Consider the following 17,297-nt stretch of genomic DNA (forward strand, 5'->3'; position numbering starts at 1 on the left):
TGTATGATTCTGAAGTATAGAATGTATCAATTTTGAAACTAGGAATCTGCAATGTACATTTAAAAGAAAGATTGAAAACTCTCCACTATACTACCTAGCACAGTGTCATGATCACTCACATATTATTGTGCAAGTATTATTAACACATGCAGCTATGGTTTATCACATGTATACATCTTGATAACCTTACACAACTTGTATATTACAAAACTATACAGATCTACAAAAAAGACAGCTCCAAAGGACTTCAGTACATTTGATTTCAATCCTGATTTATCAAAAGTTTTTTTTTAAGGCATTCGGTACAATAAAAGGTAACAATATCATTAATTTCATATATCTTTTACATTTTCATCACAGAGGTATGCCTATAACATTTGGTAGATAGGCATGGTAAGCATGTAGTCTGTAATTGTCAGATATTGTTTTAAAATGCAGATTATATTTCTTTCGTAAATATTTAATTCTTCCCATTTCTTAGCAATTGGTATTGACAAATGAAAAATGCAAAAAGGAACTATAGATGATCTCTGATTTTTCTTAAAGCAGCTATGAAGTGCAGCATACTTCTTGCCTGTATATATATATATATATATATATATATATGAATACACATCTTTTAGGACAATGATATCAAATAACATTTTCACCTACACATTTTCAATATCCTTTTTTTTCTCCAATAGTACTAATCGTTATCTATTTTGCCTTTTCTATTGGTTTGCTGAAAGTATATTATTCTTTCCATTTAATTCCTATTATTCTCTTGAGCCTAGCCTATTCCATTTCTGTTGGAATTGAATAACCCCAAATAAGATTGCCTATTATCTTTATTTACACATATATAATTGTTTAACTTGAACAAGAAAGCCTCCCTTAGATAGCTGAACATGACACCAAATACCTTTATCCTATTAACACACAACAACAACATGAACTATATTGGCAATAAAATGAATATGAATGATATAATTCTACATATAAAAAAGAAAATATAATATACTAGTATATAAATGTATTCTATAGTACATGTTTTTGATGACAGTGTAGGTGTATATGTAACTGGTATGATGAATGAAATTGATCATGCAATTATTTTGCTTTCGGGATATTTATATACTGGTGTATATATTCTTCAATCCTTACACAGGGTGTATAGCAGTGAACAATTGTAGGGGAAACATGACTATTTGAGAAGAAATTTGTCTGATCTTACAAATGGTAATGTCTAATTTTGTACATGAATTTTCCTAACCATGCAACATGAAATAAGTAAATCCAAACTTAATTTCCCTATCAATCTGGATGAAATGAATAAGATGAGTATATACAAAGGAACACCTTTTTTTTTAGAATCAAATAATTATAATACACAGTTACAAAATGCAAAATTGCCTTTTCCCTCTTTGCTTTTCGCATTTCCTGTTGGGTTCTAAACTTCTAATGCTAGATGTATTTATACCGATGATTGACTTTACACTATTTTAAAGTCACTACATTCTTGATTAGTTTTTAGGTGTGATTAATGCATGTAAATGTGAAAAGATATTTGCCAATCAAGAGTTTAAAATCAGCCAGCCATGTGTTGTTTGCCATGGAGCATCACCTGATCAGCTAAACAGGTCACATGACCACTTATTCTCTCCAATCATGGAAAGGGGGATAATGGCTCTAAAGAAAGAGAGAGAGAGAGAGAGGGAGGGAGGGAGGGAGGGAGGGAGAGAGAGAGAGAGAGAGAGAGAGAGAGAGAGAGTGAGAGAGAGAGAGAGAGAGAGAGAGAGAGAGAGAGAGAGCCAGTTCCTAAGATCACTTCCCCCCACCAAAGCAGGCAAGGATGATGAGGAAGAGGTAGACTATGTCCACGTACAGGTTCATGGCACCGAATATGTATTCTTCCGGAGACAGCTCATAACGGCGCCCTCCGATCAACAGCTGGGTGTCATATGCGAGGAACTGTGCGGGATGACAAAGGGTCAAACAAAATGTGTAACTTGTGACAGGATCAAGTTATAGATTATAGCGATAGTGGAGGTTTTTAAATCAGCTGATAGTAGTACTGGGCCCCGTCTTACAAAGAGTTACGACGATCCAAATCAATCGTAAGTCCTCCAATTAATCGCAAGTTTGCAGTCTCCTATCTCTTATGTACATAGTTACGATTGATATCAACTTTTTGTAAAACGGGGCCCATAATAGTAGTACTGATGATTACAATGACCACAAGTATGAAAAAGTCAATAATATCAAAGATTATGGTATTATCCTTTAACATCCCTTTATCCCTTTATGTTGATTTTCCAATAAATATAAATGAGAGATCCAACTTTATAAAGATTATATTTTATTGAAAGGTGTCGTATTATAAAAAAAACTATCCAACACTAAACAATTACGTACAAATAATGAACAATCATCACATATTGTCATTGACTTACCAATGTGAAAAGCAAAGCTGCCAACCAAGCATAAACTGTGTAGAGGATCTGTAGCAAAAATATAAATTCTCTTATGTAATCAAATCACAAAAGCAATAAAAGCAATGATTAAAATCATAAATGTACTTCTCACAAACCTAAATATAGTGTAGCCAAAGTTAAATATTTATCAAATTATATGTGTTCAATAAATATATATATATATGAAACAACTTATGATCATTCCACCTTTCCATCTTTCCGCCAACTAATCATGTATTCTTATAAATGCCATCACATTCACTGGTGCAACTTCCATTTTTCTTTGAAAACCTATGTTCCAACAGATCAGATGATAAATGACAAATACAAGACATCTTTCAAGAACACACTTTAAAGGGACTTGGTAACATTGTTAAGATGAGAGAAAATGGTGCTAAGGTAGTGAATTCAATGCTAGATGTACAATTAAAGATAATCTGAAAGTTTGAGTGAAAACAAACCATTATTAATGATAAAAATGGGGAAAATCTGATATGATTGATCCCTTAATTCTCCAAACTATAATATTATAATTTAATTACATTTTAGGTGAATGTAAATCATCACAAGGCAATGAATTGGCTCTATATACCAATCCAGTGTTGACATATTTTTAAAAGCCTGTCTTATGTCTTATTTTCATGGAAAAATGGTTTGGAACATTCAAAAATGGTTGGGAGAATTTACTGTTAGAGGGTGTCGCACAGTGACAGAGGGTGTCGCACAGTGACACCTCCAAAGAAAACCATAAATTTCTTTGTGGTACGAGTATGTTTTTCAGGATTTTTTGCATGTTAGAGGGTTAGTACTGTAGAAGGAATATAAAAGGTAACATTTCATACAAAAATGAAACAATTTTTTCATCAACCTTCAACAAATGTAAGCGAGTCACTTTAAGAAGAAGAGGAAAATAACTTACGCTGCTGCGAGTGAAGATGGCAATGAACCCAAAGAGGAATAGAGAGAGACTGAACACAAAGAGAAACCCTCCACAGGAGGTGAAATCAAACCGGGTCTGGATGGCAAACAGGCTCACACCAAGGGTCACTCCCTGCAAGTACCGGTAAAGAAGAAAAAATAGTCAAAGATTATTTTCATATTCACTGGAAATTATGTAAGGTACTCTCACTATGAATATGACGGACAAAGAAAGCGGACAAAATATACAGTTCCTTATTCTACCCTCAACAATTGCTGTGGTAGACAAAGGAACATCCCTTCACTGTTATTATGTAAAAATGTGTAGGACAGGTGAATATGCATGTGACACCTGTTCTACAGATTTTTACATAATAGCAGTGAAGGGATGTTCTTTTGTCTACCATAGCAATTGTTGAGGGTAGAATGAGGAACTGTATATTTTGTCCGCTTTCTTTATCCGTCATGTTCATAGTGTCTTTTAATGCTGTGGGTTAAATATCTACACTCGGGAAATGACAATTTTGACCAATTAGACGACTAGATTTATTCAACATACTAAAGAGAGGTACACTGTATATAAATGATTTTATAATGCTCTGGTTTGACTTCTACATGATACAATCATAAATACAGAAATACTCTTGATTTTGGAATAACCTTGGAGAGAAAGATATACTCACCGCACAGATACCCATACAGACCAAGACTGACTGACCAGCATTGTCCCCATAGTAGCTACAATAACAAAGGAATGAATAAACATGGATGTGAAAACATGGCTTCCTAAAATTAGAATCTTAAAAAGAAAAACACTTTCAAGCTCATTTATTCATTACATCAGAGAATGTCTTACTACTTGTGCAAGTTTTAGTCTAAAACATTGCTCCTTAGGCAATCTACACTTCCCACAGGCCAAATAGAGAAACAATAAAGTACACACATATTCTAATCACATTGTCTGGGGGGTGTTTCACAGAGACTAAGATCGACTTTAAGTTGGACTCAACTATGGCAGGCTGTTCATGCCACTAGTTCTTCTGAGCATTTCTGGCACTGATTTCCCAAATCTATAGAATTTACCTTTTTTGATAGTTCATTATTGAAGGAAAAGATGTTATTTAAAGATCATAATTGAGAGACCAATGATGGGAGCAACCAGTGGCATGAATGCCTGCCATAGTTAAGTCTAACTTAAAGTTGGTCTTAGTTTTTGTGAAACAACCCCCTGGTATTGTATATGGTGATTTTTCTTTAACAAATTGGCTTTGCCACAAAATAATCCAGTACTGGTAAACATACATTGTATATTTCTGCTTTTGTACTCAATGCGAGTTCAGCAATATAGTGAAATTAACATATAGGATTACATAACATATTCTTACCTTGAAATTGTTCCAGCCATGTAAGATAGACAGAGGGTCTAAAGAGTCAAATGATAAATAGATAGTAAGGTCAAGGAAAGAATAATAAGACATATTGGTATCAAAATTATGCACATTAAAAGTGCTATATGTATTTCATTTATAAATGAACCAGTTCCTAATTCTGATATGATTCAGTCAAAAGTTATATCATGACATCATACAAATACTTCATCTCTATGTGGTATTCAAACATTTGCCCTTAATTAAATCAGTCGTTTCACCTCAACGACCATATCAGTCTTGAAATTCTTTTGAAAGAAAAAGATGCAAAAAACACAAATACCTAAATCAAAATGACTTCATAGGTTATTACACGTTTAATATTTCCAAACTTGAAATGAAATTGCTGAAAATCCAGTACCCTTTTACTTAAGATGGTTGAAAGATTAACATATGAGAAAAACTGAGAGAAGAGAATAAATAAGAAACTCACAAACACTGCCAGTGCAACAACATTTCCAGGATACTTCCTACGAACGGTAGGGCAGCACGCAAGGACAATGTACATAGCCAGGAACAGAGCGCTGCAGGGTTATCAAAATAGACAAAAACAAAATAAAAACATGAATAATGTATGCTCATCCTGCATATGACAGGACGAATCTTTTAATATTGATTGAGAGACCATATAGCTTTCATATATTTTTTCCAATATGTACAATAAAAAAAAATAAAACAACTTAACAGTATGTCATGCATTATTTCATGTTTAAATCAATATATTTGATAACAGAGTAATACATACATATGAGCTAGTAATACAAATAAATACAAAGAAATGAAGAAAACAACAGGCTTGTTAGGAGGGGATCACCAGACGAACAAAAAACAAACAAACAAAAAAACAAAAAATCTTTATATCAAAAAAAGAAAGAAAAGAATACAGTAGTTATATATTCAGATCAATCAGGCTAACAACACAGAGAGTACTGGAGTGCGCTGCCACACCAGCAATGCTAACTAGTAACTAGTGGATAAGACTTGGTCATTATTTTAAATGTGTAAGATTATATACAGCATGTTAATAATAATAATATGTCTTATTTACCCAGGGTTGCCTCATCAGTATTTATACTGTTTTCCCTGAGGGCCCTGCAATCATATTACCCTGGTCATCGGATTCAGGCATACCCGCACATAATGTATGCCCATTCTCCACTCCCTGGGGAGTATTCCAGCCAGGCGTCATTTTATTTTACAAGCGCACAGTTGCTAATCTAAGCACATTAGCTTTCGCATCCTACCGGGTACCCATGTAACCCCTGGGTGGAGAGTGGCAAATGTAGATCAATGTCTTGCCAAAGGACATTAGTGCTGTAGTGGGACTTGTTTGCTCCCAAACAAGAAAAATATTGCAAAAGAATTTAAAACTAGATGGAATTCGACTGCGCGCAGTCGAAAATGATGCCTCCGTCATAGAGCAATTTTACAAACCGAAACGGAAGAAATTTTTCAAATTCAAGTTCAATTGTAATCCATTAACATGTTCTCAGAATATCGTGATTACAAGCAATTTCTCATATACATATATGACCCTTTAATCTTTGACCTCATGACCCTAAAATCTACTCAGTTCATTGGCTCTGCAAGATTTCCTGAGTTAAATAGTAATCCATCTGTCAGTTCTAATGAGAATGCGTCCACAAGCTATTTTTGCATACATAATGAGCCCATGACCTTTGATCTTATGAACCATTCATTGGCTCTGCAAGATACATAAATGATCTAAGTTTGGCAGGAATCCATCAATCTGTTCTAATGATAATACGATCACAAGCTATTTTTGCATACATAATGAGCCGCATGACCTTGACCTTTACCTCATGACCCCAAAATCTAATCAGTTCATCAGCTCTGCAAGTAACATACATGACCTAAGTTTGGCAGGAATCCATCAATCGGTTCTTGAGATAAGGCGATCACGAGCTGTTTTTGCATACACAATGTGCGCTGTGACCTTTGACCTCGTGACCCCAAAATCTAATCAGTTCATTGGCTTTGCAAGATACATACATGACCAAAGTTTGGCAGGAATCCATCAATCGGTTCTTCAGATAACGCGATCACAAGCTGTTTTTGCATACATAATGAGCCCTGTGACCTTTGACCTCGTGACCCCAAAATCTAATCAGTTCATCAGCTCTGCAAGATACATACATGACCAAAGTTTGGCAGGAATCCATCAATCGGTTGTTCAGATAACGCGATCACAAGCTGTTTTTGCATACATAATGAGCCCTGTGACCTTTGACCTTTGACCTCGTGACCCAAAATGTAATCAGATTGTTTTCCTATAGTGATACACACTATCACTAAGTTTGAAGTTGAAATCTCCAGTGGTTCTTGAGATATCATGATAACAATCTCAATGTATGGAATTTCATAAGTTGACCTCTGTGACCCTTGACCTTTGACATACTTGCTCCAAAATCTAATCAGATCGTCTTCCTATGGTGATACATACTATCCTTAAGTTTGAAGTTTAAATCTCGAATGGTTCTTGAGATATCGCGCTAACAAACTCAATACAAGGAATTTCATAAGTTGACCTCTGTGACCTGTGACCTTTGACCTACGTACTCCAAAATCTAATCAGATCGTCTTCCTATGGTGATAAATACTATTCCCGAGTCTTAAGTTTAAATCTTAAATGGTTCTTGAGATATTGTGATAACGGTCAGACGGGACGTACGGACGGACGTACGGACAACCCGAAAACATGATGCCTCCGGCACCACCTTCGGTGGCGGAGGCATAAAAAGTAGTTTTAATATGTAATTATCTGAGGAAAAAAATCGACAAAATTCTGTCTGAAAACAATAGCAAGTTCCATTTCAGAAAACAGACAGAACAAAGACAGTCCAAAACAATGACAGACAATGTATTTCTTTAAGAAAACAAACAAAAGTTGAAGAAATGCAGTATATTGTTTTGGGGTCGAGACCAAGACTGATACATTAAAAAGCCAAGATTGCGACAAATCTTGCTACACCACTGAAAGTATACTTACTAAGAGCACCAGTACAGCCAACTGTTAGTCCTCACATATGAATTCACAGGCTCTCTGCATTTTGGAAAAAGAGAGAGGTAGAATATGAGAGAGATGGAGAAAACAAAGGAAGTTTTAAGGGCACAACTGTTGACTTAATACTCTAGTTTACATTGTTATCCAGTAACAGGTTTTTAGAACATCATGATTACAAGCTATGTTTCATACACATGTATGACCCTTTGAACTTTGACCTCATGACCCTAAAATCTAATCAGTTCATTGGCTCTGCAAGATACATACATGACCAAAGTTTGGGGGTTCTCGTTGGAACAAAGGCCCCTCATCCAAGCTTATCAAAACATGCCTGCAGCGTTCAAACTTAAAACATATAGGAAGTAAGACATAAGAACAGGTGATAGCTATCATTATTTTACTACTCTCGTCGTTGTTGAATGACTATTCGTAGTAGGTCCATGCTTTAATATACTGTCAAGGCCTAAGCTATTTTCCTATATTACCCACATGTATACTGCCAATAAAGTAATTATGGTTTTACAATGATCATAGAATTACTGGTATACATACACACATTTTAATGTTAAGTGGCTGGTATAAAAAACTTACACATAAACGAAGACGCAGATAATTCCGAAGGTCGCCAACAACTGAATGAAGAGGATAAAGTATACCTGAAAAAAAATAACAGTGGGATTAGCCAGTTAGGGGAACAGTAATTGCAACCAGTTGGGGTATACATGAAGAGTAACAATGATTGTAAAATATATGGAAATACAAATTTGTAACAGAATTATATACATGATTAATCAATAATTTTGGGAAGAAAGTAACAATGAAGAATCAAAAAAATATGTCATAAATTCCTGAATGATTATAACTATAACAGCCCCTGCTGACAAATGTTTAATTAACACTCAAAATACTGCACCTAAAAAGGAAGAGTTTATTTTACTCCTATCAACAATCTTAATACGTGACAGAAAATATTCATAATTCTAAGAATCAGAAACTGAAGGTCACAATCGAACCATGATTACAGATTTATTTTATGAAATATCACATATATCAGGGAGGCGTGATAGCTCATTCGGTAGAGCAGTGGTCTCGTAAACCGGTGACCCGGGTTCGAAACCAAGTCGATGCGCTAGTGCGCTTTTGGTAAAACATTAATCCTTATTACCAGGTCCCTCGGAAAGGACCTAAAGCCGTCGGCCGTCTGGTTGCTTACTTACATCTTAGCAGTCAGGTAAATAACCACCACCATCACTATCACACATGAACTCTACTCACCTTCTTGATGAAAGCAGCTCGAATGGATTTGTTGTTGAAACCCCTTTCAGCTGTGAAGCCTTCCTCCACATCACCATGGGGATTTCCTCCTCCTCCTCCTTGTAAGAAAAATGAGATTAAAACAATGCAGCTAATCCATTCCAAAAACAAATATGCATGTTCATAAAATAAGAATCCCTTGACACGAATCATCCAGGCTGATCTGGGAATTACCGTGCTCTGCACTCATCATTAAATAATATTTATTCAATGATTATGTAAAATAGTTCCTTGTGTTATTCATTATCATATTTACATCTATTTTGTACATTCTCTATGTAGGGACACTGATTTTCCGTTAAAAAAAAATGGCTTTTTCCGTTTCAGAAAATCTGGAATTCCGTGAAATTCTGTTTTGCCACTGATAACCACTCAACAAGGGAAACGCTCACGGCGGTCTCACCTGCATTATGCAATTCGATATGATGAAAAATTGAGGTTGGGATATTATTTATTGACAGGGTGGCCCATTAGCAGCCCCCCCCCCCCCTACCAAAAAAAAAAAAAAAAAAAAAAATTGAAGTGAGTATTGGCTAAGAATCATCAGGAAAATTATTTACTATAGTTTGTACCAAGATCGATAACTTTAATGGAATATGAACAAATAATAAAAATTGATTTATCAATTCTCATATTAAGTTGTGAAAACATAATCCAAGTCTACTGACCAAAAATGACCTTTGACCTGGAATTTGCGTTATATGATTTGTGATACTTGATAACCCTTGTGTACAAGGTTCATGGAATTTGAACAAACGCTTTTAAAATTATGCTAAAAATTAAAAATCTTGAGGTTGATACCACAACAAAGTTTAAGTTTGCAGACCTTAAATTACCTTTGACCTTGACTTTGTTACCTAAATGACTAATCAAATGATTGATGATACTTGATAAACCCTATGTTCAAGTTTCATGGAATAGGAATGTATACTTTCAAAATTATGATAAAAATTCAAAATTGTAACCTTTTGTTAAGTTTTGATGTTGATACTACAACATAGTATAAGTTTGTTGACCTGAAATGACCTTTGACCTTAACTAAGTGACCTGAAATTCTACTCACATGATTGGGGATACTTGATAACCCTCTAGTCTAAGTTTTATTGAATAAGAACTTATACTTTCAAAATTATATTAAAAAAGATGTTGACGCCGCCGCCGTCGCCGTCACCGTCACCGGAAAAGTGGCGCCTATGTCTTGAGTCGCTTTTTGCTACGCAGGCGAGACAAAAACATACGGACGGGACTGGATAAACTTGATGCAAAATACTAGTGAAAATATACAAAAAATTATCAAAAGTTTAGATGTACCAACCTCAAATTTGAACTTAGACACACAGACTAAAGTTAGCGGAATGTGTCAGAACACGACATATTCCTGACGGAACGATACAGATACAGGCTGAGTAGTACCGACGTGGACAAAAACATTTCAGTCTTGGCTGTCATGTCAGAAATTGATCCATTTTAGGCGCACATGTCAGCCCCTTTTTCGAACTGTACAACAGCGTGTGTACAATCTCTCCGCACTTAGCGCCTGCTGCTGGCATGTGTGTGCCTAGCTGGCATAACAGGATCGATTCACTGCTATTTGTACTGTGGTTTGTGTCACGATCTCTATTGGTCCAGCGAAACAAAATGGCAGCGCCCTGTCTCCTAAGAATCTGACGAATATCGCTAGATATTCAGAGTTATTAACAATGATTTTAGGCCCGATATTTTTTCACTGCATAACAAATCACCAAAAATAGTGTAAATTTTACGATTTTCTTCTTGAAAAATGAAAAGTTTTGAGATGAAAGGGGTTTTTCGCGACTTTCCGTTCGAAATTGCATTTTTCGTTTCAAATGGTTATTTCTGTGAATTCTGTCCGTTTTCTGTGACCACGGAAAGTCAGTGTCCCTATCTATGTATATTAGATTTAAACTGAAACAATATCAGTTTTCATTATGGGCAATAAAACATAGAAGTTGAAATCGAAAGAAACGTCCCTTTGGGAGACGCAGCACCAGATCAAGACTAAGTACATGTAAACGTTATAAGTAGTAGAAATAAACCAACAGATTTAATTTACATGCAGATTATTGTGTGGGGGAACTTATTTTATTTTCCGTACATATTTCATGTCAATATTTACTCAACCTGTTTTCAGTTTCTGAATAAACATGCCATCGATAGCAATCGTGCTTATATAATCAAGTAAATATCTCAGCAAAAGTTGTTCATGTCTAGTTTCGTTTAGCTTAGTTTAGTTTAGTTTATTTTAGTTTAGTTTAGTTTACCTGTAGCTTAGTTTAGTTTAGTTTAGTTTACCGGTAGCTTAGTTTAGTTTAGTTTAATTTAGTATTGTTCAATTTATTGGTCATGCACAATAATAAAAATGCAAGTAGCATCAAATCACTCTCTGGCTGTTTCCATTTCATCTCCAACTAGGTAATACAATCAACTCTAATTTGTTGCAATGAAAATAAATCACAAAAATTACAGAATACCAATATCTTATCACTTTCTACCCACGTATCAACCACTTACCGTAACTGGCTGGTGGAGGTGCACTCTGGTACCCTGCTTGCTGTGGTGGTGGTCCAGAGGGTGGAGGGTAAGGCTGGCCTGCTGGTGGTGGATAAGCTGTACCTCCTGCTGGTGGTGGATAAGCTGTACCTCCCGTTTGTGGTGGGTAGGCTGCACCTCCAGCAGGTGGGTAGGGCTGCCCAGCTGGTGGGTATGGAGCGGCCTGTATGGATACAATGTTCACAAAAAGTTCAGGATTTGAAACAATATCTCATAAAATAAGGCTTGATGAAAAAGAAAAGCAACAGATTGTGGGTAGATTGAACCATCTAATGATATACATCCAATATATTGAAATGGTGAATGATGATATTTAAAAAAAAAGTACTATATTGATTATCTGAGCTTTCTAGGTCAGCCTCATATAAGGACCCCTTTCCATTTTTTACTGCTCCCTACTCCAGCATGATAGTTATCTGCATTCTATTTTGGTGCTGTTTCCTTTGTAAGCATGTATCTTCCCATTTTCAACTTTCCTATTGCTTTTAATGCTGCCAAGTGAAATGAATGCATGGATAAACAGTCTCGATCATACAGGCTGAGACAACTGTAATGAGATACAATAAAACACACTCTACTCTAAATGAAATTCATACAATCCCCAAGTATTATTGTTTCTCTTTGTTACAGTGGCATTAAAATCAATAGTGAATACTTACATAATGTGTACCTGCAAATGACTAGTAATTCACCGCAGTGCATGTATTTATTCTTAACTTATATGAATGAATATAAGATCATGCATGGATTTGAGGCAGTAGAGAGGAATGATATGTTTGAAATCATCGAAGAATCCAGAACAAGGGGACACAGGCTCAAAATAAGGAAGCCCCACTGCAAATCTAAGATGAGGCAGATGTCATTTTCAGTGCAGAACATAAATAATTGGAATAACCTTCCTGAAATTGCCATAAATGCCTCATCAATCAATAAGTTCAAGTCAGAACTTGAAAATCATTGGAAGCACCATCCGCTGAAATACTACCCATACCAACGCGAATCCAATGCAGTAAAGAGGGGCACATAAGCTGAAACTTCAAGCCTTGCAGACAAAGTAAACAAGTAAGCAAGTAAGAATAATTTTTCACCAGACACTGAATCGAATACAACATCATATTGTTAGTGAGACAGTGATGTAACTTATCACTCTTTTGATTTGATGGGGGGGGGGGGGGGGAGATTTCAGGGGCAGGCGTAGGTAGGAGTAGATTTGACTGTTATACCATAGAATTTGGCCTGTGTGTACATTAAAAAAACAGAACCCCCTTTTGGCTAATTTTGAACTCACCTGGTAAGGAGCACCTGTAGGAGGTGGGTAAGGGGCTACTCCAGGCTGTCCAGGGGGGTATTGCTGGTCAGTAGTAGCCTCCATATAGCTGGGAGGAGCTGACGGCTCAGCCATACTGGGAAACCTGGTTCGTCACTGTATACACACTGCAAATATAATATAAAGGGTTGATATTTAAAAAAAAAAACCCTGTACATACTCCAGCAGGACAGGCGCGTAGCCAGGGGGGGGGGGGGGGCGGTGGGGGCGGTCGCCCCCCCCCCCAAAATGCCGGCCAAAAAAAAAAAGAGAGAAAGAGAAGAAGAAAAAAGTAAGAGGACATAGGAAGAAAAAGGGAAAAGGAGTCGAGAACGGTACAACGAATCGTCTTCTTTCTCTAATAATTTAATGAAACGTGAAAGCTTCCGCGCTTTGCGCGGAAAGGGGGAAAGTGAGTTCAAATTAAGTATTAGGAGTCGGGAAAGGTACAACGAATCGTCTTCTTTGTCTAATAATACGTCAAAGCTTCCGCGCTTCGCGCAGGAGGAGGGAGGGGGGGCTGAATTCAGACAAGGATTGCGAGTCGAGAAAGGTACAACGAATCGTCTTCTTTCAAAGCTTCCGCGCTCCTCCCTGCACCCACCCACCTAGGGAGCGCGCTCTTTAAGTGATTCGCACGCTTCGCGTGCTCACTACCACCCCCCCTAAAATAAAATCCTGGCTACGCGCTTGCAGCAGGATAACAAGGTCCTCTAAGTGAAGCGCACATGTACATTTTCATGTTTATGTACAGTTCACCATCAGGGGCAACTTGCAGATAAAGTTGTGATTAAATATAAGTTCCTTCATACAACTAAGATTAGCTGAAATAAATCTGCATCTATCCCATTTTAATCATTGCCTGTAAAAGTCCCTTCACACCAAGTACATCTGTGCATGTACATTGCATAGTCCATGCTTGTCTTGGCATTCAGTGAGATATTGAGGGGGATTAACTACAATGTACACCTAAGACTTACTTACTAAGAGTAGGTGCAAACAACCAAACACAAAAATCACTTTTGGCATATTCACTGCTTTCCTTCAGAAAATATTAAATAAACTGTTAATAACAATAAATCTACATGTATGCAAGATAACATCCGGTAATGTTTTCCCTTCAAACTAAAATTTTCAGCCTAATGCACACTTAAAAGCTACATGAACACACTTTGGTAAAACAAAAATACATTCACACTTTAGAGGTTTGAATATTTCATTATAAACACAAGTACATGCATGTAAAGTAGCATACATGTACTGTATGGACAAGTTGGGTATGTGTACGTCGTGCCCACAACCATGTCAAGCACTTTCCTTTTACTTTCATTTTGCAGGCCTACAGTCATGGCAGTGTGACTGCCATGATGCCATCAACTCTTCAGTTTCAGTTTCAGTTTAGTTTCATATTTCACATGTTGTACATGTATACATTTGGCATGTTACATTTTTGTACTCATTTTAAGATGCGTTTATACAAACAAAAAGAATACCGGTAATACCCAAGACTTAGTTGTATAAAGGAATAAATATGATGGAGCCTAAAGAGAAAGCAATGCTTGTAGGTCATAGGCTCCGGAAGTTATAACAATGATATAGTCTTGTGTATATTAAATAACATAATTGAATTAAATTGAAACTTATTCTGAAGAAAAAATAAACAATATTCATATACTTAGCAATATTTCATTTGTATTACATTTTCACTACCCATACGCAATGGCAATTCTCATAAGAGCATACCAAGATATTGGTGATATTGACATTGTTGTTTGCTCTAATCAAATTTGCTAATATCATTTGAAATGGATACCCAACCTATCCAGACATACATTTTTTTTTTAAATGAAAGGATTGGTGAGTGAGTTCAAGTATGGTGTTGGGTGTTGGTGTACTGTTGAGAGCATGGAAAGGCTGATGAAAACTAAACCAAGCTCCAACACAGGTGGTCACTTTAGAAGGACGATACCGATATATCTCAACACCGAGTGCATCACACCTTTACGCATGAATCAAAGAAAAAGAGCCCTCCTCAACCTCGTGCATATTCAGCAATTTTGAGCGAACGGCACTCTATTATCTAGATCTATATCATGAATATTCGGCGCTTGTTCTGAAACCTATCCAAAATTTGACCCGTAACTCTGGCGTGGAGATACCCTACTAAAACATACCCAAAATGAAGTAAATATTCATTAAATGTCCAAATAAAGATCATGAGTTAAAATTTGTTATGTTTATTACCGGTTTCGTGTCAATTTTTTTGTTATTTTTGGGATAAACGTTGATTATTAGTATACACTTTGTCACAGGTTTCACGGTAAACCGCTGCACAATACAAGTACTAGTATCGATGGTGGGTTGCGGGCGGGCGCGCGCAAGTGTGAAGTTATCTACCGTAATGTCTCAGATCTTCATGAAAAAATGTATACTAATATCAACGTTTATCCGTTTATCCTTGTAGGTCTAGATCTAATCATGAATTTCCCAATCCCTAGGGGCTTGTGTTGGTGAATGGGAAAATAACACGTAAATCGTCAAAACCAACCGCGGTAGGCCTAGGTCTACTCGGTTCAGCAGACGACATTCAAGTAACACCAGCCTCAACACAGTCACAGACTAGCGGAAATACGTCATATTTCCTGAGGTTAATCCCAACACCAGCCTGATTTCAAGTTCGGTGTTGTGGCTGGTGTTGGTGTTCTCACAACACCACTCACCAGCTTTCAAGTCAACACTGAACTTGAAATCACTCAGTGTGTGTCACATGCATGTCACTGCGTGTCTAGTCTGTGTAGACTCTATAATTATGCACTAATAATGCCTCTAATGTAGACCCTATGCCTGTGAGTTTACCTTGCATTGTGATTAATAATGGAGCCATGATGAATTGAGGTTTTCTGGTCTGTAAAGATGCAGCGAAACGATGATTGTCTATGCAGACTAGATTCTAGATACACTCACACAGATGGATAACAATTAACATTATTTACTAATAGAGTCTACTAGAGCTAGATCTGACTTGAGTCTAATTATAGTTTTGGCTAACTTTCTACTTAGCACTAGACCTACATGTAACCGAAAGGACGCCTGATTCTCACCTTGATATTTACCTAAAAAAGGGTTGCGTCAATCAACAGCGAGTCTTGATTCTTGACAACTCGATTTCTGAGTAGGAAATTCTGAGAAACGAGTATTCCGTGCAATTTCTTCCGCATATAAAAATTTGAGTAATAGAGAGCGCGCGAGCACGGAGATATACGGTACGTGCGGCGCGTGTGTTTATGAGGGGATGGGCGATCTATTAAACTGCTCAATTTGTGTGCGGTCGGTGGAGTCCCTCGTACGGAGCCCCGGAAGTGACATGGAGAATTTTTTTTTTCTCGTTTTCCTGAGATAAATTCTCGTTTTCCTGAGATAATTTTTCGTTTTCCTGAGATAAATTCTCGTTTTCCTGAGATAATTTTTCGTTTTCCTGAGATAAATTCTCGTTTTCCTGAGATAATTTTTCGTTTTCCTGAGATAATTCCCGTTTTCCTGAGATAAATTCTCGTTTTCCTGAGATAATTTTTCGTTTTCCTGAGATAATTCTCGTTTTCCTGAGATAAATTCTCGTTTTCCTGAGATAAATTCTCGTTTTCCTGAGATAATTTTTCGTTTTCCTGAGATAAATACTCGTTTTCCTGAGATAATATTTCGTTTTCCTGAGATAATTCCCGTTTTCCTGAGATAAATTCTCGTTTTCCTGAGATAATTTTTCGTTTTCCTGAGATAAATTCTCGTTTTCCTGAGATAATATTTCGTTTTCCTGAGATAATTCCCGTTTTCCTGAGATAAATTCTCGTTTTCCTGAGATAATATTTGGTTTTCCTGAGATAAATTCTCGTTTTCCTGAGATAAATTCTCGTTTTCCTGAGATAATTTTTCGTTTTCCTGAGATAATTCCCGTTTTCCTGAGATAAATTCTCGTTTTCCTGAGATAAATTCTCGTTTTCCTGAGATAATTTTTCGTTTTCCTGAGATAAATTCTCGTTTTCCTGAGATAATATTTCGTTTTCCTGAGATAATTCCCGTTTTCCTGAGATAAATTCTCGTTTTCCTGAGATAATATTTCGTTTTCCTGAGATAAATTCTCGTTTTCCTGAGATAATATTTCGTTTTCCTGAGATAAATTCTCGTTTTCCTGAGATAATTTTTCGTTTTCCTGAGATAAATTCTCGTTTTCCTGAGATAATTTTTCGTTTTCCTGAGATAAATTCTCGTTTTCCTGAGATAATTTT

The 17,297-nt window shown here is 36.4% G+C and overlaps 1 protein-coding gene across 5 annotated transcripts; it reads right to left on the reverse strand.

Moving 5' to 3' along the window:
• Positions 1 to 1,722: 1,722 nt before the first annotated feature.
• Positions 1,723 to 16,256, reverse strand: LOC582701 (protein lifeguard 1). 5 transcript variants are annotated; one of them, XM_030997421.1, is made up of 12 exons: positions 16,131 to 16,256; positions 13,000 to 13,145; positions 11,672 to 11,874; positions 9,102 to 9,204; positions 8,418 to 8,482; positions 7,812 to 7,865; positions 5,235 to 5,325; positions 4,760 to 4,797; positions 4,058 to 4,112; positions 3,376 to 3,507; positions 2,436 to 2,483; positions 1,723 to 1,953 (listed from the first exon to the last, which is right to left on the reverse strand). In XM_030997421.1, the coding sequence occupies exons 2-12, from the start codon at positions 13,111 to 13,113 to the stop codon at positions 1,807 to 1,809; spliced, it is 1,050 nt and encodes a 349-aa protein (XP_030853281.1). In that variant the 5' UTR covers positions 13,114 to 13,145; positions 16,131 to 16,256; the 3' UTR covers positions 1,723 to 1,806. The 5 variants fall into 5 exon arrangements, with proteins under 5 accessions (XP_030853281.1, XP_030853273.1, XP_030853302.1 ...); XM_030997413.1 differs by having other exon boundaries at positions 16,119 to 16,246; XM_030997442.1 differs by having other exon boundaries at positions 9,102 to 9,196; positions 11,673 to 11,874; positions 16,119 to 16,245.
• Positions 16,257 to 17,297: the final 1,041 nt, after the last annotated feature.

This window comes from Strongylocentrotus purpuratus, unplaced genomic scaffold (genome assembly GCF_000002235.5).
Source record: "Strongylocentrotus purpuratus isolate Spur 01 unplaced genomic scaffold, Spur_5.0 spur5_contig_858, whole genome shotgun sequence".
Classification (NCBI taxonomy): Eukaryota; Metazoa; Echinodermata; class Echinoidea; order Camarodonta; family Strongylocentrotidae; genus Strongylocentrotus; species Strongylocentrotus purpuratus.

Excerpts from the sequence above, each read along its gene's own strand:
- LOC582701 (XM_030997421.1), bottom strand. The coding sequence starts at position 13,113 with ATGGCTGAGCCGTCAGCTCCTCCCAGCTATATGGAGGCTACTACTGAC. Across the intron at positions 7,866-8,417 it reads ATCTGCGTCTTCGTTTATGT|AGAGCCTGTGAATTCATATG; the intron begins GTAAGTTTTTTA and ends TCCAAAATGCAG. Across the intron at positions 5,326-7,811 it reads TGGCTGTACTGGTGCTCTTA|CGCTCTGTTCCTGGCTATGT; the intron begins GTAAGTATACTT and ends ATAACCCTGCAG.